Here is a 27219-nt window from a genome sequence, read left to right as displayed (position 1 = left end):
GGCGTGTTCCTCTTCTTTCCCCCGGGGGTGGGGGTGCACAAGCCAATGTCCTGTTCCTTTGTCTGGCACAGTCACCCTCCTAGGGGTCCCACAACTCAGTTCTCCCAATACCAAAATTCGCACTGCTGTCTTGGAACCTCTCGGGCTGCCATCCTTCCGGGACCTCGAATGTATTCTCTTCCCACCCCTGGACCCTCAGCTCTGTCCACTACGCCTCTAGCCCCCAATCGGCCCACTCCAACCTCTCCCTGCCATCCCACCCTCTTACCTCCTACTGCTCTGGTTGCTGTCACACTCCCCTCGCTCCTGGTGCCTGGCTTTAAAGAGCTAGAGGGAGCACACTGCACTCCTGCCTACACATCTCAGACCCTCCCATCCACGACTAATCCTGGGACACCACATGAAGAATGGGGCCCAACAGCTGGAGCGGCTGGGGCCCCCCTGTGGCAGCTCTGAGCTGGCTTTGTGGGGTACAGCCAAGGCCCCAAGGGGAGGGAGCGTCTTGGAGGGCCAGCTGGCACAGGGAGGAGGAAAGGCCTTGCAAGCTGAATGTCCTGGTGACCTGAGCAAGATCCAGAGTGTGGTGGGGGGGGCACATTTCCTGAGGTCTGGCTTCTCCTTGGGCTGCAGAGGCACTGCTGGAGCTCCAGAGCTGCTCTGCTCCACACCCGCTGGCCAACCCACTTCCCCAGCACCCTGCCTTTTCTGCAGCTGCTGGGTGGCCAACAGTCACGCTGGCGGTGGGGAAGGGGGGCAGGGGCTGTACCTGTAATCAGCTCAGGGGCCAAATTGGATCTAATGCCAGCTGTAAGAGGTTTTACTCAAAGTCCTGGCTGGAGACTGGCTGGCTGGCACATCCTGGAAGGGGTGGAGATGGTAAGAGGCCAGGACCCCAGGGTCCAGCCTCTACTTTCAAGGGCTTCAGAATGTTCATGCAGAGGGGCGATTCTGGAAAGCAAGGCACAGTTAATCACATTGGACAGATCATCCCATCTCCCCTGTTGAAGAAAGCAGGGGTACCCTGCCTGCCCACTTTTGACTTTGGCAGCTGGTACAGTGGAAAGTGGGGGTCTGGAGTCAATCAGGCTTTAATTCCAGTCTCAGATATGACAGGTAGGCGCTGAAGCTTTCTGAACGCAATTTCTCATCTGTAGAACAAACTGCTATTTAATAACAAATGCTATTTAATAATAGCATTTACTGAGCACATATTATGTGCCAGGCACGACTGTTAAGCACTTTAGCTCACTAAGTCCTCCCAGCAACTCTATGAAGCACTTACCATTATGAGCCATATTTTGGAAATAAGCTAGCAAGTGGCAGGGACCATTATATACCCCCTCTCTTTTTTGCCGAGCAGAGTGCATAAAGCTTAACTAGTTTAAGTCCATTGTGGGAATTCCATTTTCCTTGCCAATGGAGGGTCTAGGGACAGAAATGGGACATAATTCCGGCCAGTGGGGATGTGAGGAGAAATCTGGGGGTCTCCTAAGAGAGCTTTCCTCTCTCTTTTCACCTTTGGATGTTATGTGCAAACGTGCTGTCTGGAGATGCTGCAACTATTTTGCAACACCGAGGGCAGGAGCAGATAAATTAAAAGCAGCAGGGCCGGGGCGCCTGGGTGGCTCAGTAGGTTGAGCCTTTGCCTTTAGCTCAGGTAATGATCCCAGGGTCCTGGGATGGACCCCACATGGGGCTCCCTGCTCAGTGGGGAGTCTTCTTTACCCTCTCCCCCTGCTGCTCCCCATGATTGTGCACTCGTGGGCACTGTCAAAAAAAAAAAAAAAGGCAGAAAGTTGAGAGAACGTCAGTCTTTGATGTCACTGCAAAGCAGCCAAATTACCCAACCTGGAAACTGAAGGGATGCTATAGCTGGACCTCTGAAGAAACGGCTTCCTGTTAGGACACCTGCGTAATGAACGTGCACCAGTGCATGTTGTACGTGTGCCTTACACAGACGACCATCTTTCCGTGCTATTACAGATGCACCAGCACGTGCATACAGACGCATACGTGCACGCGTCCTCTAGACTGCATCGCTGTGCTTTCAGACACAAGAAGAAGGGACTCAAGGGTGCCAGCTTGCCCGAGGTCCCAGGATGTCCACGTCAGAGCAGAGCTCGCTGTTCTGCCGGGCGGATGAAATGGTCTCAGGTGCACAGACTTCTCCTCCCCCGTGGGCTCCCAAAAGCCAAGGTCCCTGCCCCCACAGTGGTCTGTAGGCTGGAGGCTAGAGCACTTGCATAAATAAATGAGCTCTTTTGCTATCTTCCGTTATGGGGGGACGCATGCTTTCCAAAAGGTCCCCACTGAGGTGGAGATGGTTGGTGATGTGATAGTGGGGACTCTGACCTGGTCACTTTCCTTCAGTAATTCTCCTGCGCAGGCGCATGCCCTCCTGATTCCCCAGCACCTCCGGGATTCATCCCTCTGCCTATGTCTCTGCCTCTCTCTCTCTCTCTCTCTCTCTCTCTCTGTGTGTGTGTGTGTCTCTCATGAATAAATACATAAAATCTTTAAAAAAAAAAAACGTGTTTTTAAAAAATTTTTTAATGTGCCTTTTGGAGCAGCACCCTCCCTTCTGGGGAAAGATATAAGGATGCAAAGGTGATGTACTCTGAAGTTTACAATAGCAACAAAAAAAGGGGACAACCCAGGGGTGCTTGGGTGGGTGGCTCAATCCATTGAGCATCCAACTCTTGATCTCAGCTCAGGTAGTGATCTCAAGGTCATGGGCTCGAGCTCCCGAAGTGCTGGGGATGGAGCCTGCTTAAGAGTCTCTCTCTTCCTGTCTCCCCCTCCCCACCCTCTCTCCTCACTTCTAGGGAAAAACACTAAATCTGCAAAGGTGATGTACAGTGAAGTTTACAATAGCAAAAACTGGGGACAGTCTGAGTGTTCCTCGGTGGGGGCTTGAATAAATGCATTACAGGACATCCTTACAGGGAATACCGTACAGCCATTAACATCACTATGGGGACCCCTGGGGGGCTCAGCGGTTTAGTGCCTGCCTTTGGCCCAGGGCTGATCCTGGAGACCGGGATTAAGTCCCGCATCGGACTCCCCACGGGGAGCCTGCTTCTCCCTCTGCCTGTGTCTCTGTGTCTCTCATGAAAAAATAAATAAAATCTTTAAAAGTAAATAAAATAAATAAATAAATAAATAAATAAATAAATAAATAAATAAATAAATAAAATCTTAAAAAAAAATCACTGAGCTAAAATAGACCCGGAATGGTGTTACAGTACCAGAGTTTTAAAAAGTAATTTATATTGTCTCATTTTCATTAAAAAATAGCTATGAGGGCAATGAAAAAAGTTGAGCAGTCCAGTTATTAAAAGGAATCAGTGGTAGTTATTTTGAAGCATTAAAATTTAGAGTGATTATTTATTTTGTTTATTTAAAGAATTTTATTTATTTATTCATGAGAGACAGAGAGAGAGAGAGGCAGAGACACAGGCAGCGGGAGAAGCAGGCTCCCTGCAGGGAGCCCGATGCAGGACTCGATCCCGGGACCCCAGGATCATGACTTGAGCCAAAGGCAGATGCTCAATCACGGAGCCCCCCAGGTTTCCCAATTTAGGGTGATTTAAATTGCTTTTCTGTGTATGTCCTATTTTCACATGCCAGGAGGCATGCTAGGATGTAGAACACGTACCCCTCAAAAGAGAGCAGGAAACGTCCACAGGAAGAAGCAGGGCCAGGAGGCGTGCGCTTCAAGGGCAGCCAACCAGGGATGTACTGGCAACAGGGTGCCCACGGCGCGTGCTCCCCCGAGTTCCTGCCGCGGCGCGAGGGGGCCGGAGGCCCTCTCTCCCAGGGTCCCTGAACGCGCAGGCAAGTCTCCTTCCCAGGGCTCCGGCCACCTCCTTCGTCTGGACGATGAGCCGCGGCCCCCGAGCAGCAGCAGCAGCAGGAGCCCCAGGTAGAGGGGGGCAGGCAGGTGAAGAGCCCCGGCGTGGATAGTGGGGTCCCCAAGGCTCCCGGAGCCACCGCAGGCCCCACTGCACACATCTGCACACACATGCACACACGCGGCCTAAGCGAGCTGCACCCACCCCTCGGGCCTTCAGGAGAGACTAGAACCCAGACTGGAAGTCTCCTGAACTAACGCAGACCCCCTCCTTGAGGAGAAGGAAACTGGACCATCCAGACCGGGGGGGCGGGCATTTGGGAACAACCTCTGGTCCTTCGTCCTTCATAGTCCTCCTGGAGAGGCGGTGGCCCGGGGCTTGGTGGAGGAGGGACAGGAAAGATCCGAAAATGAGGGAAGCTCCAGGGATGGAAAGAAACCCTGGGGCAGGGGTGGCAGTGGCCGCAGTCAGGGTGACACAGGGCCGGGGACACAAGGAGCCTGAAGACGTCTGGCCTTCGAAGCGGCCGCTGTCTGTACGTCAGCGGTTCCCACGGGCAGAACCACTGAGGGCTTCCTCGAGGCCCGCCTGTCCCCGGGGCATCCTGTGCCCTCCTAGTCGGGGGGCCCGGCTGCTGCGCCCGCTCCCCACCTGCCGGACACAGAGGTCCACTGGCAGCTGCTACTCCGGCCCCTCGTCTTAAGGGTAGGGGTGAGGGGAGCAAGGGCTCATAGGGTAGAACACATCCTTACAAGGGGGTACCCTGCACCCACTGAATCCATGAGGCACATCTGACCTAGAATCCTGTTATGCTAAGTGAGGTTTAAAAAGCACCTGTTGGGCAGCCCGGTGGCCCAGTGGTTTAGCTCCGCCTTCAGTCCAGGGCATGACCCCGGGGTCCTGGGATCGAGTCCCATGTCGGGGGCCTGCTTCTCCCTCTGCCTGTGTCTCTGCCTCTCTCTACCTCTCGTTAATAAAATCTTTAAAAATAAAATAAAAAGCACCTGTCCTGGTCTGGAAACGACAGTAGAGCAGCGAGTTCCAGAAAGAAAAGGAAAGGAGGCAGCAGGGAAGGGAACAACCAGGCATTCTGCTGCCCTCTGCCACAAGTCCCCACTTCCCAGCCCACTTGCACCCCCTAACCCATCGTGAGCAGGACCAAAAGCAAGCTCTGCACCTCCTGCAGCACCCCCGGGCCCAGGGCCAGCGTGGCCAGGCAGCCCACTGCCTCTTGGTGGCTCCTGGGGTCTGGCTGGCAGCCCAACACCTTCAACGGGAGCCCTCAGCAGGCTGCACGCGCAGGGCTTTCTAGGGGTGGCAGGGAACCCCCGTCAGCCGCCCCCTGGGGTCCACGGCCTGGGCCCTCCTGGGGGCACCCTGCGCCTGCACCCTCAGCAGTGAGCTCCCGCTCCAGGGCAGGTCCAGGCCTGAGGTCGTCTGGAGAGGAGAGGGCCCCAGGGAGTGAGCTTTGCCATCAGGAAGCAGGCTTTACTCTCCAGAAGGGCCGGGGTGGGGGTGGGGGAGTGCAGGGGCGCTGACTCCCTCCACAGCTCTCCCTAGGGGACAGCCCAGCCCCAGATTGCAAGACCAGGAAGCCAGGCATGCCCAGCTTCAGTCTGGCTGCCAGGCCTGGTTTCCTGGAGGCCAGGACCCCGCCGGAAATGCTGGGAGGTGGGGGAGAGGCTGGACAGGGTGGACTGTGGCTTGTTTAACGGTCCCGCTCCGGAACACGGTCTGCGGGGCCTGGATCCCTTGCAGCAGACTCCCCAGTAGTTCAGGAGACTCGGGGGCTCACTTTGCTGAGTCGGGCTCCATCTGGGCCACGAGACCACCTCGCCCCCCCCCCCACCAGCTCTGCCCTCCCTACTGGGCTGCAAGAAGAAATTCTAAGCTGTCGGTGCAACTTGAGCGGATGCACCGCACCCTTGAGCAGCTTGCCTACCACCCAGCGGGGAATAAACCCGCTCCTCAAGAACCTCAGGGAACCTCAGGGACGCCACCCCAGAAAGGAGGGGCAGGGACAGGGAGGGCTGCGTCTGTCGCTGGTGGGACAGAAGGCAACTGGACCCCACCCATCGGTCCTCTGCCCCCCCACTGGCTCCCCCGAGGGAGCCCACAGCAACTCCACAGGCCCTGGAGTGGGGGGAGCAGGAGGAGAAGGAGGGGCGGGGAGGGGAGGCCTGACCTCCTGAGTCTCCAGATCCTCACCCCCCAGGCTGTTGCCACCTTCCTCCCTGGTGGGGCAGCCCCATCTCACAGACCAGGGCACTGAGGCCACCGGCTCAAATGACCAAGCAAGCCCCTCTGAATTCAGAAGTCTCTGGTCTCCCAACCAGTAGAGACCATCCAGAGGAGTATCTACACGCGCCTCCTCCCCAAAGACGGGGTTTCCTTCCTGCCTGAGCCAGCTCGGCCCCCCGAGCGGCCCCCTAGCCTCCCACGGGCCTGTTAGTTCTAGCACAATGCCTGGCACAGGGCAGAGCTCCAAAGTTATCTGTAAATTAGTAAGTTATGACATTATTAGTAATAAATCAGTAACAAGTATCTATACATTGTTCTTTTCTTCGTGCAAAACACATTTTCCCTCGAATTTCTCTCAGCTGAAATTAAAATGTGAAAAGCATTTGAAAATTCGGACACTTGGGGATCCTGGGTGGCTCAGAGGTTTGGCACCTGTCTTTGGTCCAGGGCACGATCCTGGAGACCCAGGATCCAGTCCCGCGTTGGGCTCCCGGTGCATGGAGCCTGCTTCTCCCCCTGCCTGTGTCTCTGCCTCTCTATCATGAATAAATTAATTAATTAATTTAAAAAAAAAAGAAGAAAGAAAGAAAGAAAATTTGGACACTTGCAGCTGTGGGAAGAGAGACTTCCAACTGAATAAAACCTTACCAGCCACTCCTGGCCTGTCGGTATGACCTGGAGATCTGCTGAGACCTGGATGGACCAACAGTGGGCCAAATTAAGCCAGCTGTCTGATTTTTTTCATTCCCTCCTCCTCCCCAGCTAATAATGTTTCTTTACATTTTTTAATGATAAAAAGAATTATAAAGGCAGCTCTCATGACACATGAATACTGTATTATTTGGGGGCACCTGGGGGGCTCAGTCGGTTAAGCATCCACCTTCGGCTCAGGTCATGATCCCAGGGTCCTGGAATGGAGCCCACATCAGGCTCCCTACTCAGTGGGGAGCCTGCTGCACCCTCCCTGGCTCCCCCTGCTTGCTCCTCTGTCAAATAGATAAAATATTTTTTTTTTAAGACTTTATTTATTTATTCATGAGAGACACAGAGAGAGAGAGGCAGAGACACAGGCAGAGGGAGAAGCAGGTTCCACGCAGGGAGCCTGATGTGGGATTCGATCCCGGACTCCAGGATCACGCCCTGGGCCAAAGGCAGGCGCTAAACCGCTGGGCCACCCAGGGATCCCCTCAAATTGATAAACTCCTAAAAGAAAACCCAAACTGTATTATTTCGATATTCATAAATAAAAAGTTGTATTGAAACACGGCCACGCTCGTTTGTGTATTGCCTTCAGCTGCTTTTGTGCTGCAACCACAGAACTAAGGAGCTGCTGCCATATGGCCTATAAAACCTAAAATATTCACTATCTGGCCTTTTATGGAAAAAGTCTGCCAAGCCCTAGTAGAGGGCCACAGAGACCCCTACAAGGGTTCTCAAACTCTCCTGCTGCTTCCATTTCTGGTTAGCCAAGCTGTTCAGATATGTGCTGTACCTACCCTCAGCCTGCTGGACTGTGGGCTGTCTGGCTGCACACGGCAATGTCCCTTGTGTTCCTAAAGGCCCAGCGGTTTCTATTTCTACATCCAGCTGTTCCGGTACATTATAAACGGTTTTGTTACCCTCATTTTTGTCCCTAATCTAGATTATCTAATCAAACGATAAAATAGTTAAATTCTCTACCTTGGACTAATAAAATTATACATAACTAGGTATAAATGCATAATTACTAAATTCTTCAACATAAAGAAAAATGATTAATTAAAAGACTTATTTAATCACTGAAAACACATATCCACATTAAGAAATTATATTTTAGAGTACTTATATAAAACTTCACACAAAATTATAGACTTTGAAAATAAGCAATTGCCATGTTTCTATTCTTTCTCCTTTACTAATTTTTCTATCCTTGGAATTAAAGATGTGACTGCAAGTCTTAGGGCAGGACCAGAAACCAACAAATTTCTTTGTTTTGACTCTGTCAAGGCAGAAAATGTAGCATCACATAAATAAATAGTGGAAAAAGGCAATAAAAACTTCATTGCCTTGTCATGGAGTTCTGGGTAACTTGTCTTTGCATTTATCCAAAACTGAGTTACAGACATTGATTTAAATACTGATTGTAATTCCAAATCTGAAGATAACTGTACTAGTTTTTCTTCTTCGAAGTCCGTGAGGTTACTATTTCGGTGATTCATAAAAGGATTAATTATCCACAAATTTCCTGAGCGCAAGTCTTCTTCTGGTGGGTAACAGTCATGGAACATTTGAGAAAGACCTTCCAGGTGCTCAAAAATAATGCTTGCAATGCCTCTCATATTTAAGTCTGATGAGTTTAAGAATTCAGAAAATGAAGGGAACATGTCATAATCATTCTCTTGTGTGCGCTTCAACCACATTTTTAACTTTTCCTTAAATATATCCATTTTATTATACAAATTGAAGAGAGTAGTCATAGTTCCTTGGAGACTTGAATTGAGTTCATTTATAAGTGAAAAAATATCTGATAAATAGGCCAGCTTTGCAACCCATTCCTCATCAAGAAAATACTTGGCCAAGTCTGAATGCTTTTGGTTTAAAAAAATTTCAACTTCATGTCGTAATTCAAATAATCTTGTTAAAATTCTCCCTCTTGATATCCAACGTACTTCAGCATGGAGTGGTAAATTCACATGCTCAGACCCCATTTCTTCACATAAAATTGTTAGCATTCGCGAATTCAATGCATTGCTCTTTATAAAGCTTAAAATTTGTGCTGATTGCAAAAGAATTTCATGTAAGCATGGAGACAACTTTTCTGCTGCTAAATGTTCACGGTGAATAAAACAGTATGTAAATGCCACTGTATTCGCAGCAATTTCTTGAATTTTTGCCCTTAAACCAGAACACCTGCCAGTCATGCTTGCAGCCCCATCTGTACAGAAACCAACACAATGTTTCCAATTCAACGATTTACTATCAATGTATTTATTTATTAGTTCAAATATCTCAAAACCAGTCATTTGAGAAGGCATTTCAATGCAACATAGTAATTCTTCTTTTATATCACTGCAATCATAATCAATGAAACGAATATAGCACAAAAGAAGGGTGATATTTGAGATTTCGGATGATTCATCTACCTGAAGGGCAAACCACTTTGACTTTGTGACTTTCTGAATCAGCTGATCTTCAATGTCTGCAGACAATTCATCGATCCTGTGTCCAATTGTATTATTAGAAAGAGGAATGGTTTTCATTTGGTCTCCAGCACTTGAACCCAAAACTTCTGAACACATTTCTACTAAATATGGTTTAATTAATTCTTCAGCAATGGAGAATGGTTTCTTGCTGGCAGCAATTTGGAAAGCAATTAAATAAGAAGCTTTCACAAGTGACTTTTCAACTAGTAAACACCTTTTTAAAGAACTATTTTGACATTCCATTTCAAGAGATTTTTGTTCAAAAAAATCTACTGGTTTGTTTTCTAATTCTGAATGTTTTGTCTTCAAATGATGAGAAAGATTTGCTGGCTTCATGTTTTCAGTGGATAAGATTTCTCCACAAATCACACACTGTGGCCTTGGTGAACTTTCTTTTGATCCTGGACAGATAATAAAACCAACTTTTAAATATTCTGCATCATAAGTCTGGAAAAAACCTATTCTTTTCTTCTTTGCAGGTGGAGACTCAAGTTCTGCTTCCTTTTTCTCATTAGGCATAGGGAAATCTAGATGAAATATTTGAATCACTGTTATTTTCAAGAAGACATAAGCTATATTCTTTGTTTTCCCCTACACATTTAAAATTTATATTTTATTACTATTTATATTTGTCAAAAGAATACATTAAAGTTGAAATGCAAACCATGATATTTCCATGGTACCATTAAAAACTGAATTTCTCCTTGCTCCAAACTTGGCCACTGACTAAAGCAAAATGGCAGGCTGTGGTACATGAACTGCAATGCAATATATTCAGTAGATTACTGGCATTAGGGCTGAGGTCCACAGGATACATCAAATTAAGAAATTATTCTATTTCTAAGTTTTTCGGAAAACAAAAGTTTCAAAAAGTTAACAGTGAATCAAGATGAAGAATATATTAAAGTTCATTGTGCCATATTTTCAATCTTTCTGAATTCTGTAATTTTCCCAAAGTGGAGGAAAAAAAATTATTAGAATACCCAGTGTCAATGAGAGTAAAGAGAAATGGATATTCTTAAACACTGATGTAATTTTTCAATTTTGTAATACCTATCAAAAGCCTAGGGATCCCTGAGTGGCGCAGCGGTTTGGCGCCTGCCTTTGGCCCAGGGCGCAATCCTGGAGACTCGGGATCGAATCCCACATCGGGCTCCCGGTGCATGGAGCCTGCTTCTCCCTCTGCCTGTGTCTCTGCCTCTCTCTCTCTCTCTGTGACTATCATAAATAAATAAAAAATTTAAAAAAAAAGCCTTAAAAAATCTGTGATACCTTTTGAATCTAGAATTCTACTACTTAGGATTTATCCTAATTAGACAAGTGAACAAAAATCCATTTATACAACTTAACACTGTTTATAATATTACATAACTAAAAGCAATCTCACGGTTCAATCATAGGGGGACAAATAGGTTATATACATTATAATCAATGCATCCATTAAGAATCTCGATGTATAGTGCTCGCTTCAGCAGCACTATGCAGGATTCTCCTTGACTCCTACCAAGAAGAAAGGTACCCTACATAAAAACTCATGATTACTTACTGACAAACTATGCTTTTATTGTTTTTTTCAGACTATGCTTTTAAATACAGTATATTCTGGGTAGTAAAATTATCATTAAAAACAAAAATCAAAAAAATGCTTTGGGCAGAGTAGGCTACACAAGTCACTGAAAATATAAGGGTAGTGGCAGTTAACATGGCTTGGGGGCAATAATTTATAACCTTTCCAAGTATGAATGAAAATAATTTTCCTGATCGCCAACACCTCAGATATATAGTTCTACTTTCAGTAAATAACAAATCAATTCATGGTGTTTTTTTAAAAAAGAACTAAGGCTAAATCACTGCTGCCTTTTTTATATCATTAATGCTTTTAAGTAAATTTATATCTTAGTAGTCATAACAGTTTTTACATTTGAAAAACAGCAGTGCACATGCAGAGCTGTTTGTCCACTCTACACATAATGCTGTGTGTGCAGATGGATGCAGTTTAGTAGTTATCATTGTTGACAATAATTATAAAAGGAAGCAATCAGATGTTCAAAGTATGTGATCCAAGAATGAATGTGTTCACATTTATGAAACTGTAAATGATTTTCTTTACTTTTCTTAAAAAAACAAAAACAAGAAAAACAGAGTAACTTTCTACATATGGAGAGCTCAGGAACACATACCTGTCTGACATTCCTTGTGTTGTGTATGTGGTTTGCAAGCGGTGGCCTTGGTCTGTGTGACAGGCTTGCACAACACTGCTTTGTTTTTTAAAAGCCTGGAAGACTGGGAAGACAGAAGTTTCGTGGCATCTGTCTGTGTGCTTCCCTAGTTAAAAACAAATTCAGAAACCAAAAAGTGATGTTTTTCAGTACCTTATCACTGACCATAATTGCTATCAATTGAAAGGTGGCACATAGCAAAAAAATAGTAATAATAACAATTCTTCTGAAAGAGCAGTTGCAATAAATAAGTTACTTTGGAAAATATACACTAATTCCTGATTCTTCCAATCAGTATCTGTTCCATTTATCAATTAAAAAAATACTCTAAAAAAAAATACTCTACCTATAGTAAGGACCATCAAAACAGTAAAGACAATCTTTGCTGATTAGGACAACTGGCTATTCAGAAAAATCAGATCCAATCTCAAACCACATGCAAAAATATATTCCATATTGATTAAAGACCTCAACATTACAAAAATAAAACTTTAAAATCTGGAAAGGGGTACCTGGCTGGGTCAGCCAGCAGAGCATGTGATTCTTGATCTTGGGTTGTGAGTTTAAGCCCCATGTTGGGAGGAGAGATCACTTAAAAATTTTTTTTAATCTTAAAAATCAATAAAAATAAAATAAAATCAATGGAGAACTTTCAAATAGCCAAAACAAGGAGAAGGTATTCTTTTTTTTTTTTTTTTTTTTAAGATATCTCTACACCCAACATGAAGCTTGAACCTGCAACCCTGACATCAAGAGTTGCAAGCTCTACTGACCAGCCAGGCAGGTACCCTAAGGAGAACCTTAGGTATTCAATATACAAAAGAGTTAAAAACAAAACAGAAAAGACTAATACATTTGACTACCTTGAATTTTTTTGCAAATAACAAGTTTTTATAAGACAAAGCTGAAGAATAATCAACAGAGTAGGAGAATGTACCAAAAACATGTTTTCCATTCAATAAATATTTACCGAATGTTTACTATAAACCAGGCACTGTTTTTAAGCCCTGGGGATATAGCAAAAATCAAGACAAAGAAAGTCCTGCTTTTATGGGCTTTACATTCTACAGGAAGAGACAGAAGATAAACAAGTAAAGCAAATATATAATGTATAATTCCAGGTAGTGAGAAGTACTATGAAAGAAAAGAAAGTGGGCAGCCCCGGTGGCGCAGCGGTTTGGCACCGCCTACAGCCTGGGGTGTGTGATCCTGGGGTCCCAGGATCGAGTCCCACATTGGGCTCCCTGCATGGAGCCTGCTTCTCCCTCTGCCTGTGTCTCTGCCTCTTTCTCTCTGTGTCTATGAATAAATAAATAAAATCTTAAAAAAAAAAGAGAGAGAAAAGAAAGAGAAAAAGAAAAGCAAGCAAGAAGCAAGCAGAGTAAGGGAATGGAGAGTGATGTGCGGAGGAGGGATATTTTTGGAGTAAACATCTGAACATTGATCTTATAAATACTCAAAAGAGCAAACCATGCAAAGGCCTGAAGTCAGAGGACTCCAGGCACTGGGATTATAGATGCAAAAGTCCTCAAGTGAGAAAGAGTTTGGCCTGCTTTAGGAACAGAGATGAGAATAAGGCTGAAATAAAGTAAGCAGAGGCTAGAATGAAATGTCTGAAAAGGTAGGCAGAAGCCAAATTTCATAGGATCAGGAAGGTCTTAGTTTCAAAAACAACAAGAAGAACAACAAGAAGTTAGGACTGTATTTTAAAAGTGATGGGAAACCACTGCAGATTTTATTTACACTTACTTTTTAAATAGGCAACAGATGTAATAATTTTAAATTATGTAATAATACAAAAGGTATAAAACTATATGCACGAAGGGGTGCCTTGGTGGCACAGTCGGTTGAGCATCTGACTCTTGGTTTCAGCTCAGGTAGTGATCTCAGGGTCATGAGATGGAGTCCTGCTTCGGGCTCTGCTCAGCACAGAGTCTGCTTAAGACTCCCCCTCCGTCTGCCCCCTCCCCTCCATGTGCACTAAGATAAATAAATCTTAAAAAAAAAAAAAGAAAAGAAGTATATACATGAAAATTAAGTTTTCCACCTCTGTCTGCCCTTTATCCAGACTCATCCTTGAACACAACATGGTCCCCAGTTTCTCAGACACCCTTGTAGAGACGGCCCCTGTACTTAAGTTGCTTCTGACTACAAATTGGTAGCATATTATTAGTTAGGTTCCAGCACCTTGCACTGTACATACAGCAAGCTATCTTAGAGGTATATTTATGTAACTGCTCCCAGGGCAGCTTTACACACTCAGTGTACCATAGGTAATGGTACTCTGAAGAGTCTGCTGCTCAACAGGAAATGTCAAAAATATTTGCTTTTATAAACATGCCATAATAAATACCCCTACATGTGAATTAATTCTACATGTGTTAGTATATTTATAGAGTAAGGTATTATAAGTGCAGTTGGGTGGGTCAGAAGATTTTTATTATGATGGTGCAGCCATATTGCTTTCCACAGAAGCGTATTATATCGAAGCATACGACCTTCAGCAATGTATGTGAGCCTGTTTCCCCACACTCTAGTTAACGCAGAACTATGAAACTTTTTTGCTATTTCTCAATAAATTAAAAATTACCTAACATTAGTGGGGTTAGTGCATCTTCTGTGAACTATCTCTACTCCTATCATCTTGTGTTTTCCTTTAGCTTTTAAAAAAACTTCTATGCATATTTTTTGAATGAGCAATGTAATACGTGACATAAAATTCAAAGATTTAAACATTAAACAATGAAAAAGTAATAATTCCCCCTCTTAAAATTCTGCCTCAGTCATTCAGTTTTCCTCAGAGGCAACCACTATTATCTACTTTCTGGCTGCCTTCCAGTGCTTTCTATACATATGTACAAGCATGTGGTTTGTGTGTGCGTATGTGTTTAAAATACAAATGGCAGTAGGCTATATACTATTTTGTCTTTTTCATTTATTATATACGAGACTGGTCTATGTCTGTACATATATAGCTACCACATTCTTTTTAAGCGCATAGTATTCTACTGTATGGATATAGCAAATTTATTTTAACTACAGTCCCCAAAGAGTTGCTGCATATGCTTGTGAAAGGAACTCCACTTACCAGATAGGAGATAGGAGAGGGGTATATTTCAGGCCCTACTCATGTAGGCCTATTTTTTTCTAGTTCAGACAGTAACTTAGGATGAACTCACAGTGGCTCTGACTACTGATGAAACAATTTGGTTGTTTTCAAGCCTCTGCTGCTACAAACAATGTTGTAATCATCCCTGTATATACTTTATTTTATAAATGTGTGAAATGTATCTGAAGGATAAATTCCTAAAAATGGAGTTCCTTGGTAATATGGTATTTACATTTTAAATTTTAACAAGTTTTACTAAATTGCTCTCTGTAGCAGTTTTACCAACTGCTATTGACAATATGTAAAAATGCCTTAACAGTGTTATCCATCATTTTTATCTTTGCCAATCTCATAAAACTGTAGCTTTAACTGGCATTTCTCTAATTTTGAAGCTGAATATCTTTGCATATGTTTAAGAACAATTTTTACTTCCTAGTCTGTAAACTGAAGGATCATAGTTTTGCCCATTTTCCTAATGGGTACAGGGTCCTTTTATTGATTCACAGAAGCTCTTTACATATAGAAAAAAAACTAGCCTTTTATGACATGAATTGCAATCTTTTTATTTTTTTTTCATGTCCTTTGACTTTGAAATGTAGTTGAATTTCCCTAACAAATCTTTTATGGCTTTTGGGTTATGTGACATATTTAGAAAGACTTTCCCACTTCTGCATTAAAATTCTTTCCTGTATTTTTTCCAACTACTTTAATATTTTTTTATATTTAAATCTCTTCTCCATCTAAACTTCACTTTGGTGTAACCTATAACATTGAAATCCAACTGCATTTTCTTCCACATGTATACTCAATTGTCATAACACTATTTATTGAATAATCTAAATCTCCCACTGATCTATTTGAATGCCATCTTTATTATTTCTAAATTTGTATATATATTTAGGTCTACTTCTGGACTTTTTATTGAGTTGTCTGTCTATTCAAGGCTTCAGTATCAGTTATTTTTAACTACCTCGCTTTGTAAAATTCAGAGTTTTACTATAATTTTGGAAGCTAGCTCTTCCCCCTTCTTTATTCTTCTTTTTCAGAATTTCATTGAAGGTTTTTAAGCAGTAAAGTGACACAATCTGATTTGTTTTAAGATCATTTTGCTAACAATATAGAGGGGAAAAAATGCAAAGGATAAGAATGGAAGCAGGAAGACAAGTGGGTAGTCACTGCAATGAACCAGAGAAAAGATGATGGTGCCTCAGACAAAAGATGTAGCAATAGGAGTGATAAGAAGTAAGGAACAATAGAGAGGAAGTCTGAGGAAAATAAAAGTGTTCTTATTTAGACATATTATTTGAGATGGCTATTAATCATCTAAGTTGAGGCATAAAGTAGGCAGTTGGATACAGGAATCTGGAGCTCAGAGGTCACAGCAAGAGAAGTAAATCTGGGAATAAGCCACCATACAGGTGGTGTTTAAAATTACGGGAAGTAGGATGCCTGGGTGGCCCAGCAGTTGAGCATATGCCTTCAGCTCAGGTGATCCTGGAGTTCCGGGATTGAGTTCCACATTGGGCTTCCTGCATGGAGCCTGCTTCTCTCTCTGCCTATGTCTCTGCCTCTCTCTCTCTCTGTGTGTGTGTGTCTCTCACGAATAAATAAATAAAATCTTAAAAAAAAAAAATCACAGGAGATATTGAGTCCCTGGGAAGTAAGGTAGATTGAGAATAAGGGCAAGTATGCTGACCTGGAAGTTGAAGAACAGATTTCAAGAAGGAAGGGGAGATTAATTTTATCAAATGCTAAAGGATGAGTAAAATGAGAACTGCAAATTGACCACTGGATTTGCAAAATAAAGACTGATGGTGACCTTGACAAGAGCAGTTTTAGTGGAATGGTGCCGACAAAGCCAGACTTAAGTGAGCTAAGTAAGGAAAGATAACGGAAAGGAGAATTGAGGCCGAAAGTAGAAGCCACCCTTAAAGGAGATTTTCTAATATGGAGAGTAGAGAAATAGGACAATAGCTGAAGGACTATGCTATTAATATATATACATGTTAAAGATTTTTATTTATTTATTCATAGAGACACAGAGAGAGAGAGAGGCAGAGACACAGGAAGAGGGAGAAGCAAGCTCCATGGAGTGAGCCTGATGCAGGACTTGATTCCGGATCTCCAGGACACACCCCGGCCGCAGGCGGTGCTAAACTGCTGAGCCACTGGGGCTGCCCTAAAATATCTTTTTAAATAGATATTAAGTATTACTGCATGTTTTTGTATCAGTGAACATGAGGAGAAAGAGGTGGGGGCAAATCCAGAGTACATAAAGAAATTCTATAAATCAATAAGGAAAAAATTCAATACAAAAATGAGGAAAAATTAAAAATAGGAAATTCAAAGAAATTTCAAATGTTCAAAAACATAGAAATATGGGCAGCCCCGGTGGCTTAGCAGTTTAGCACCGTGTTCAGCCCAGGGCCTGATCCTGGAGACCCAGGATTTAGTCCCACATCAGGCTCCCTGCATGAAGCCTGCTTTTCCCTCTCCCTGTCTCTCTCTCTCTCTCTCTCTCTCTGTGTGTGTCTCTAGTAAATAAATAAAATCTTAAAAAACAAAACAAAACAAAAACATAGAAATATAAGCAAACATGTAGTAATTAGTGATCTGCAAAATAAAACAAGATATTACTAAACAGATTGACCAAAAAAAGTTTATTTATTTATTTACTTATTTATTTATTTATTTTTTAAAGTTTAAATCTGACAACATCAAATTATAGTGAGGCTGTGGAAATAAGTAAAATCATAAACTTCTAGGGAACAAAAACTGAAACAGCCATTTTAAAAACTAAAAATGCTAATGTTCTTTGACTCTGAAATTCTATTTTATATCTACACTTGACAAACACCTGCACATGTGCACACAGAGATGTATCAAGGATGTTCAATGTACCAGAGATTTTTAATAGTCAAAAACTGGAAGCAATCTAATGTTCATCAACAGGGCAATGGATAAACAAAATGTGTTACTTCCACATACTACTATATAGTAGTCAATAAACTAATAAATTAATTCAGTAGAGTCAGAGAATACAAAATTAACATATGGAAATCAGTTGCATTTCTATACACTAATAATGAGCTATTAGAAAGAGAAAATTGAAAAACAATCCCACTTATAATTACATCAAAAAGAATAAAATACCTAGGAATAAGTTTAATCAAAGAGATAAAAGATCTGTACTATAAGACACTGATGAAAGAAACTGAAGATAAAAATGAATAGAAAGCCATATACCATGCTCATGGATTGGAAGAATTAATAATCTTAAAACACCCATACTACTGAAAGGTATCTACAGATTCAATGCAATTCCCATCAAAACATCAACATTTCTCACAGAACTAGAACAAAGAATACTAAAATTTGTATGAAACCACAAAAACCCTGACTAGCCAAAGCAATCTTGAGAAAGAAAAACAAAGCTGATGGTATCACACTCCCTGATTTCAAACTATACTACATGTTACAGTAACCAAAACAGTATGGTACTGGCATAAAAACAGACACATAGAATACATAGATATTTGCAAATCATTCATCTGATAAGGGATTAATATCCAAAATATATGAAGAACTTACACAATTTAATATCAAAAAACTAAATAGCCTAATTAAAGAATGGGCAGAGGACCTGAAAAGGCATTTTCTAATGAAAACATACAGATGGTCAACAGACACATGAAAAGATGATCAACAGCATTTATCATCAGGGAAATATAAATCAAAACCACAATGATTTATTACCTCAAACCTGTCAGCTCAGATATTATTTAAAAAATAATAACAAGTGTTGGCAAGGATGTAGGAAAAAACCCTCATGCACTGTTGGTGAGAATGTATACTGGTGCAGCCACTGTGGAAAATAGTATGGAGTTTCCTCAAAAAAATTAAATATAGAACTACCATATGATCCAGCAATTCCACTTCTGGGAATTTATCCAAAGAAAACCAAAACACCAAAGGAAGAAATACATTCACTGCAGCATTATTTGCAATAGCCAAGATACAGAAGCAACCTAAGTGTCCATTGATGGATGGATAAAGATGTGATACACACACAGAAGAATATAACTCAGCCACAACAAAGAATGAAATCTTGCCATTTGCAACAACATAGATGGATCTGGCAAGTTATTATGCAAAGTGAAACAAGTCAAACAGAGAAAGACAAATACCATAGGATTTCAATTGTATGTGGAATCTAAAAAAAAAAAACAAACAAAACAAAACAGAAACAGATCCATAGATAAAGAAAAGTGTTGGTTATCAGACAGAGGGAAAGGTTAGGGGGGCAGGCAAAACAGGTGAAGGAGATTAAGAGGTACAGAGTTCCAGTTATAAAATAAATAAGCCATGGGGATGTAATGTACAGCATAGAGAACAAAATAATACTGTAATAACTTTGGTGACAGATGGCAACTAGACTTATTGTAGGAAACATTTTGTAATGTATAAAAATATCAAATCACTATGATGTACTGAGGTACTCTCTAGGATAGGATACTGTATGGCAATTATACAAAAGGATATTGTACATCAATTATACTTCAATTAGAAAAAAAACTTAAGGACACCTGGGTGGCTCGGGTGAGCTTCCAATTCTTGATTTCAGCTCAGGTCATGATCTCAGGGTCATGGAATCAAGCCCACGTTGGGCTCCGAGCTCAGCGGGGAGTCTGCTTGAGATTCCCTCTCACCCCCTCCCTCTTCCCCCTCCCCTGTGAACTCTCACTCTTTTTCTCTAAAATAAACCTTTAAAAAAAAAAACATAAAATTTAAAAGAAAATGAAAAAGAGATAGGAGAAAATAAGCAAATAAGCCCAATCTAACAATGTTTAATTTTTAATGGTGGGAATACAGTACAGCAGAAATTGGCAAAGTATGGAGTGGACCAAGTCCAGCCCACCACCTGTTTCCGTAAATATAATTTTATTGGAAAACAGCCACTCACTCATGATGGATTGCCTATGGCTACTTCTGCACTATAACAGCTGAGATGAGGAGTTGCAACAGAGTCTGTATGGCCTGCAAAATCTAAAATACTTACTACATAGATCTTTATTGGAAGTTTACTGACTTTTGCAGGTTTTCTTCTTCATGCTTTCCTGTATCTCACCTTTCCCTGAAATTTAAGACTATTTAAATAACTTGACGGAAATTCACACTAAAATCTCATAGAAACAAAGAAAAGATTCTAAAACTATTAGATTTTTAAACATTGTAATAGTACTACATATTTATTACTATACTTGCTATAGACTAAACTGAAAATATTAATCAGAGCGATTCTGTAACAGTTTATTTAAGATTTTATTTATTTGAGAGAGAAAGCACACCGAGAGGGAGAGAGAAGCAGACTCTACATGGGGTTCAACCCCAGGACCCTTGTGTTTATGACCTGGGCCGAAAGCAGAAGCTTAACTGACTGCGCCACCCAGATGCCCCTATAACACAGTTTAAATGACTGGTGAATTACAGAGGTACTCCATGTAGGGAGAAAAAAAATACACAGCGTAATAATATTTAATATAAGGGATATATTCCTGAAAACCCTGAATAATTCAAAACTAACCATCCCACACATACAGAGGGATGCATTCTCAGAAAACATCCGCAACTAATATAGAACACTTTTATAATATACACTAATAACATATTAAGTGTAGTATATTAGTATAGTATAATATGTAGTACATTAATACCTTAATTATATAGTTATGTGGTTAACAGAATTATTAATTCTGTAACACAGTAATTTATTAATCAAGTAACTTTAAAATACAATTAAATGTATAATACATAATATACTAAGTACAAAGTTAACTTAATGGTATTTCATTAACTAATGTGGTTTCCAGCCTGAAAATACTAAGAAGTTATCATTATCATCTTCCAACAACACAAGTTAAGGAGAAGGTTAAAAGGTATCAAATCAGGAGAAGCTCTCTCTCCACATCATGGGGAAGGCTAGTCTGAGTCCCTGGAAGACTTCTGCTAACGAATGAATCTAATGTGGCTGGTTCTTTTCTCTCCTTTTTATTTTCCCAATGATGATTTTTTTTCCCACTGAAAATTTCTTGATATGCAGACACACTGTCCATTTTTCACCTTGCCACCATGAAATAGCAATCCACATTTGGATCATTTTCTTTAATAATAGCAATTGTTGCTGGAGTATGTTCAAAATCATATGCCAGGTACTTCACTGTTGGCTGCTGTGCTGAAGGCCCAGGCTAACTGCTGGGGCCCTCCTCCAGCTACCTTTGTTTTCCTAATTCTAGCAAGCCTTCCTTTATTAATCCATGGAGAACCACCCAAGGAAAATGTCAACATCCCCTTCACCAACCTTGCACAAATTCATCTTCTTTCACAGACTTTATTAGGTGTGAGACTGTCTTCCAGGTTAAAGCCTCTTTAGGTTATGGTAAAGCTGAAATGTTTTTGATAGCTTCGGTTAGCAGATATAGCTTGCCTGCTCATTTTTATATTCTTAAAACCTCAGTAGGCTTTAAAATTGGAAAGCCAGCCATGACTTGTAATAAACCTTTTTGTCTCACTTTCAATTCCTTTCAAATCATCAAAAATACTTCATGCCTTAGCACAGGCGACGGCTTGGACTTAGGGGCACATTATGGCAGCAATGATCTTGCAGCTGTGTTGCCAGGATTTTTTCCATTTATTCCATTATTCTGGCCTGGTTCTAAGATATTTTTATGTGAACTAAATGATGTACCTTCTTTAATGCTGCTTTTGGTTTTTTGAGCATTCTCTCTAATATTCTGCAGGTTGCACTCTCCTAAATGAACAGCATGGAGGTTCACAGTTGAGCCTTCATCACAGAGTTTTATCACATCCAACTTCTGTTCCAAAGATACTGAATTTGGGGCACACTTTTTAGCACTAGCACTACTACTACTTAATGAATTTAAATGACAATGTTATACGATATACAAAAACATTTTTAATTGCACTAAAAGCAAATGTTAATAGAACAGCCAAAAATAGTCACCCAAAAACATTAACCCAAGATCTGATACATCAGGTTCATATGATATTGATAAAGGATGATGGGAATTTTGTTTCCTGCTACACAAGACACAGACAACAATGACATAGTTTGCAATCCTTTCAGCCTGCCAGATTTGAAATTATGCATTTCTTCAAAATATTGTTTTTAATTTTGGAAAGTTTCACAATATTTCAAATTTGAGACATAAAGTGGGAATTTAAATGTATTTTTACTTTGCACTATTTTCAGCCTCACATAATTTGAAGATGCTTAAAACACTACACTGAACTTTTTCAAAAGACTTCCTTTTTTTAAATAGGCTCCACACCCAGTATGGAGCCCATTGTGAGGCTTGAACTCACAACCCCTGAGATCAAGACTTGAGCTGAAACCAAAAGTCAGACACCTTAACTGACTGAGCCACCCAGGCACCCCTAAAGAGACTTTCTAGTTTTCAAGAAAAGTACTTGAATGTAGTAAAAGAGAAAAATAAGCAATCAGATGGAATTAGTCAGTATTTAAAGAAATTAAGAAGCCAGAATGCAGTAAATCAAAAACATATTCTTATTAATGTTGTAACCTTAAGGTCCCAAAACAAAAGAAATTTTTTTTAAGATTTTATTTATATATTCATGAGAGACGAGAGTGGCAGAGCCATAGGCAGAGGGAGAAGCAGGCTCCCCATGGGGAGTCCAATGCAGGACTCGATCCCAGGACCCCAGGATCACGACCTGAGCCAAAGGCAAACATTCAACCACTGAGCCACTCAGGCTCCCCAATCCCAAAACAAAACTAATAACATGATAGGGCAGCCTGGGTGGCTCAGCGGTTTAAGCGCCTGCCTTCCACCCAGGGTACGATCCTGGGGTCCTGGGATTGAGTCCCTTGTCCGCTCCCTGCATGGAGCCTGCTTCTCCCCCTGCCTGTGTCTCTGCCTCTCTCTCTCTGGGTCTCTCAGAAATAAATAAATAAAATCTTAAAAAAAAAAAGAAAAAGAAACTCTCTTTAAAAAAAAATAACATGATAGATTACTCTTTTTAAAGACTAAGCTCCACATAAAATATATTCAGGTATGGCTTAGAATATTACATTCAAAACGAAAATAAACAAGTGGCATTATGAGGAAAAATATTAACAATAAACAGTAAAACTTACATCTTCGATGATCTTTGCTGCCTCTTTAGTAACTGCTGCACCTGTTATAAATTAAAATATACATTATTATCCCCAGAATATACAGATGTAAACACTGAGACCAAGAAATTATTTTCCCCTTACTAATAAGGTGGGTTGGAGTCTCGTCCAGAATTTCACAAAAAATGGTCCGAGGAAACTGGACATCAGTATCACCTGGGATGCTGGGAAAAGGTAAAGAATCTTGGGCCCCAATCTCATCCAGCTGTATTAGAATCTCCAGTGATAAAGGCAACTCTGTTAAAATCACTTAGGTTCTTAAAAAAAATAAACTATACATGCCACTTCCTTCTCTATCCAGGCCAACCTACTTGCTACTCACTTTTCCTCTGAGAAAAAAGGAGCATGTTTCCTTATATGAATATAAATGTAAATATTAGCAACAAGAGCTGCTTAGACTAGTTAGCAGTCCAACCAAATGCCTTTATATCAAGTCATACCTTTTAATACACTGTTAGTGTTCCCTGTGGGCTGGGTAGGAGATATTTTTGCCAATGACACCACACTGGTTATAACTGGTGTTGTATTTTTCCTTGCAGAAGGGAGCTCCACTGAAGCACTTTGCGCCTTATATATATTTACTGATTAAAATAAAAAGGTAAGACCTAGTATAAACAAAAGGGTTACACACAAAAAAACCCTGTTTAACAACTAAAGTTTTCAAGGAGCTGTGCAAATATCTAACTCTATATAATGTTACAGAATATATCTTACTATATAAAGAGTGATTCTGGTCAGATTAACATTCATTAGGACTTAAGAGACAGGCTGGTTCTCTAAAATTATAAAATTCAAATGCTATTTAACAGGTAAAAATATAGGCATTAGCTTCAGAATCAACTGGCCTTTTCTATTAGTGAATATTAAAACTTCTCTACCTAAGCTTGCTTCAAATAAAAATTTAACATGACAATTTTTATAAATAAGTTGGTGAGGCACCTGTTCATCTGCTAGTTTTCTGTCAACCCATTTTATAAAATGAAAATTCTTCCTGACTGGTCTTAGGGAATGGATGAAGACATAAAAGCCTGGCACGTGGCATATGTGATTAAGGTGGTGATCAATAGGATTGCAAAGGCAGACAAGGGCCAGACTGCAAGGACAAAGGACATGGATTCTGTGAATTCAACAGCACTCCAGGCTTTGATCAGAGAGCATAATACCAAATGTTTTGAACCTAACTCAGAGAAGTACTACTTCAAGGAGCTACTTTAAGAACATGCCACATATATACCTATTCATCTGGATATTTTGACCATATTAGCTGTCCTACTTGCAAAATTATTTTATTCTTAGCCAAAAAAAAAACTTTGCTACCTATGAAGAACTGGTCTACTTTATTTTTCTGATATAATTAATGTGTTGATTCTTTATTCCTTGGCTACAAGCAAGCTCCAGATCAAATCTGACGCCAGTCACAGCAACTATATTATACTTCTATCCTCTCCTTTTGTTTGCCCTGATTTTCTAGTTTATTAACTTAAACTAATTAAGTTTAATTACACATATCCCTTAGTGGAAGTTATTTATGTATAGATATATTCAAGTAAAAGCAATCAAATCTAATTTTCCTATAAAATTAGTGCTTATCCATGGTATGTTTGATTATGACAGCAAAAAAGCATCAGGATTGACTAAAGGGCAATCTTTAAGAATTCTTATAGGAAAAAAAAAGAAATCTTATAGGAAAATTTAAGGAAATCCAGGCTATCTGTCCAGCAAAATTTTGTTTTTATTATATTATTTACAACTATGTGTGCCAATTGTATATCCTAGCACTGACATAAAGATCCTGTTAGTCAAGTTTAATTTTACCTTTATTTTGTGAAAGAGGATCATTCATAATTTGCCAATGACAGAACTCCAAGACGCAAAATAAGTTACAAAAATGTTTGATGTTTCCTCGCCATTTTATGGACTCACTTAGCTTACCCTGTCGTTTACAGCCATCGCACTTGGCCATCTGAGAAAGAAATGTAAGACAGGATAGGCTTAAGACCACAAAATAATGCAAAGAAAACATTAATCATAAAACTGGAAGGCACTATCAAAACAGGATGCATAAGTCAGATGAAATCACAAAATATAAGGATTAAAATAATGTGGTTAAAAATAGATATACTTAATTATTTGTTGCACATAGATGCCCTCAATCTATAGAATATAAAAATTGATCTCCCATTTTCAAAATTACTGATGAAGGAATCTAAAGATAGGTTCTACTTTTAAGAGGTTAAAAAGCAGCAAAATGTAGTAGAAAGAATATGCAGTTTGGAGTTATAAAGACATTGATTTATTGATTTATTCAAGAAATATCTAATTAGGTATCCTTTGTCTTGAGTATTGAGATAGTTTCCTCGTCATATAATTATGATAAAGACATATTTCTCCACCAAAATGATTACGCTTTAGGGGGTAGGTAGAAAAATAAACATGATTTCACTAAAGTGTTACAGGTGCTGTCTAGCTATCACCCACCAGGTGCATTATTTCTCCTCCCAGGATCTTGCTCTTTTTCCTTATTTATAAACTGGCCGTAATACCTCTAAGGATCGTAGTAAGGATTAAATAAAATAACACTTATGAAGCACTGGATGTGTGTTAACGCTTCAATTAATTGTAGCTTTCACAATCTTTCAAAAAAGTAATTTCTTTTACAATGACTGGGTAAGGAGGTCAGTCAGAGTCATCTGATCTATGAAGTGAGAACAAGGTCTGACTTCTAATTCATCAGAGTAACCTTCTGAATGAGAGAGCCACTTAAGGCAACATAACTATGTAAGGTTCTAAGTTGAAAGAACTCAGTTATAAATAAGGTCAATATGCCTCAAGAGAAAGCCAAATATAAAAATAAAATGAACATATGCTCAAACAACAGCAAAATCTCCAGAAATCCTATACTCTTTACCCCAAAAGTTTTATATTTATATTCAACTGAATTTTGCTTTAGGAGCCCATAATTTATTTTACCCAGTTCCAAACATTAAATTTTACTTCACATGATCCAAAACATATTTTAAGAAAATAATTTGTACTAACTTCAGAAAGCCAAAGAGGTATATTACATTTACCTGATAAAATAAAACTGTAAATTTGGACATGCAATCTTCACAACAAAACTCTTCTAACTTGCCCTCCAATCGATTTTCGACCAAATTAGGGGATGTCTGCGAGCAGTAACTGCACATCTTACAGTAATTTCCCCATCGTTCTCCAAAGTCACGGGCAGAGAGGAATTTGCAAACTGAGAACCAAAAGGGATGAAAGGAAGAAACATCAAACTTACATTAACCTGAAGGAGGTAAAGTTGAGTTTCCACAGTCTCAGGTACCAACTTAGCTAATTTCTAAATACTTGACATAATTATTTGCTTCTAGAATAGGAGCAAGGATAGTCTCTATATTCACAAAACAAAATCGTAGCACCTTTGAAATACACTTTAAATATTAAGCCATCTATTTTCAGAAACATCAGCGATCTAAAAGTTTCTTAAGCCAAGAAGCAGTAATTGTTTAAGCACCCTCTTTACAAGGGGGTACAAGAACAGAAAGATCTCTCAAGTCATTTCTAAACTTATGAAGAGGTTGGTTTGTTTTTTTTTTTAAAGATTTTATTCATTTATTCATGAGAGACACAGAGAGAGACAGAGAGAGGCAGAGACACAGGCAGAGGGAGAAGCAGGCCCCACGCAAGGAGCCCGACGTGGGCCTTGATCCTGGGTCTCCAGGATCATGCCCTGGGCTGAAGGCAGGCACTAAACCACTGAGCCACCTGAGCTGCCCTGAAGAGGTTTTTTTAACTCTATACTAATACCATTGACCTAATTATCTTTCAAAAGTCTTTGAATTTTAAAGCAATTTCTTTAAAATTATTGTAATTTAAAAAAATCACCACAAGCCAACCATGATCACAAATATATTACAATATTTAACATTTTTTTCAGGGCACGTGGCCAAGTCAGTTGAGAATCCAACTCTTAAAAAATAAAAAAGAGAGAGAGAGAGAGAATCCAACTCTTAGTTTCGGCTCAGGCTATGATCTCAGGGTCGTAAGATCAAGCCCCACGTCAGGCTCCGTGCCCAGAATGCAGTCTGCTTAAGACTCGCTTGCTCGCTCACCCCTCCTCACGTGTTCTCTTTCTCTCTATAAAATAAATAAATCTTTAAAACTTTTTTTCAAGTTTTCCTCTATTGAGATTATTATAATATTTAGAAGTATAGACTTTAAAGTGACTTATGTATAAAAATAAGTAAAAAGTAAAAAAAAAAATGAATTAAGCATCAACTCAAGAAAAAAGTCTCAAATTACACATAAAATAAAATTACTTGAAAATTAATTATAGATTAATAGCCCAACTCAGCACGAATTACTTTATAAAACCTGCATGCTAAAAAAAAAA

The 27219-nt window shown here is 40.4% G+C and overlaps 1 protein-coding gene across 7 annotated transcripts in view; it reads right to left on the bottom strand.

Annotated features, from left to right (window-relative positions):
• Positions 1–7846: 7846 nt before the first annotated feature.
• Positions 7847–27219, bottom strand: part of ZMYM6 (zinc finger MYM-type containing 6) — a 39294-nt gene continuing 19921 nt past the window's right edge. For 6 of the 7 annotated variants that reach the window (XM_055341833.1, XM_055341832.1, XM_055341834.1 and 3 more), the window contains 6 exons: positions 25892–26064; positions 24636–24783; positions 23261–23401; positions 22782–22822; positions 11458–11602; positions 7847–9804 (listed from right to left, as the gene is read on the bottom strand). In XM_055341833.1, the coding sequence (XP_055197808.1) occupies positions 7973–9804; positions 11458–11602; positions 22782–22822; positions 23261–23401; positions 24636–24783; positions 25892–26064 (2480 nt within the window). In that variant the 3' untranslated portion in view covers positions 7847–7972. The remainder of the gene's footprint in view (positions 9805–11457; positions 11603–22781; positions 22823–23260; positions 23402–24635; positions 24784–25891; positions 26065–27219) is intronic. The other variant, XM_055341835.1, reaches the window with a different exon arrangement.

Source organism: Nyctereutes procyonoides, unplaced genomic scaffold (assembly GCF_905146905.1).
Source record: "Nyctereutes procyonoides isolate TBG_1078 unplaced genomic scaffold, NYPRO_anot_genome, whole genome shotgun sequence".
Lineage (NCBI taxonomy): Eukaryota > Metazoa > Chordata > Mammalia > Carnivora > Canidae > Nyctereutes > Nyctereutes procyonoides.
This window is presented reverse-complemented; position numbering and strand designations above follow the sequence as displayed.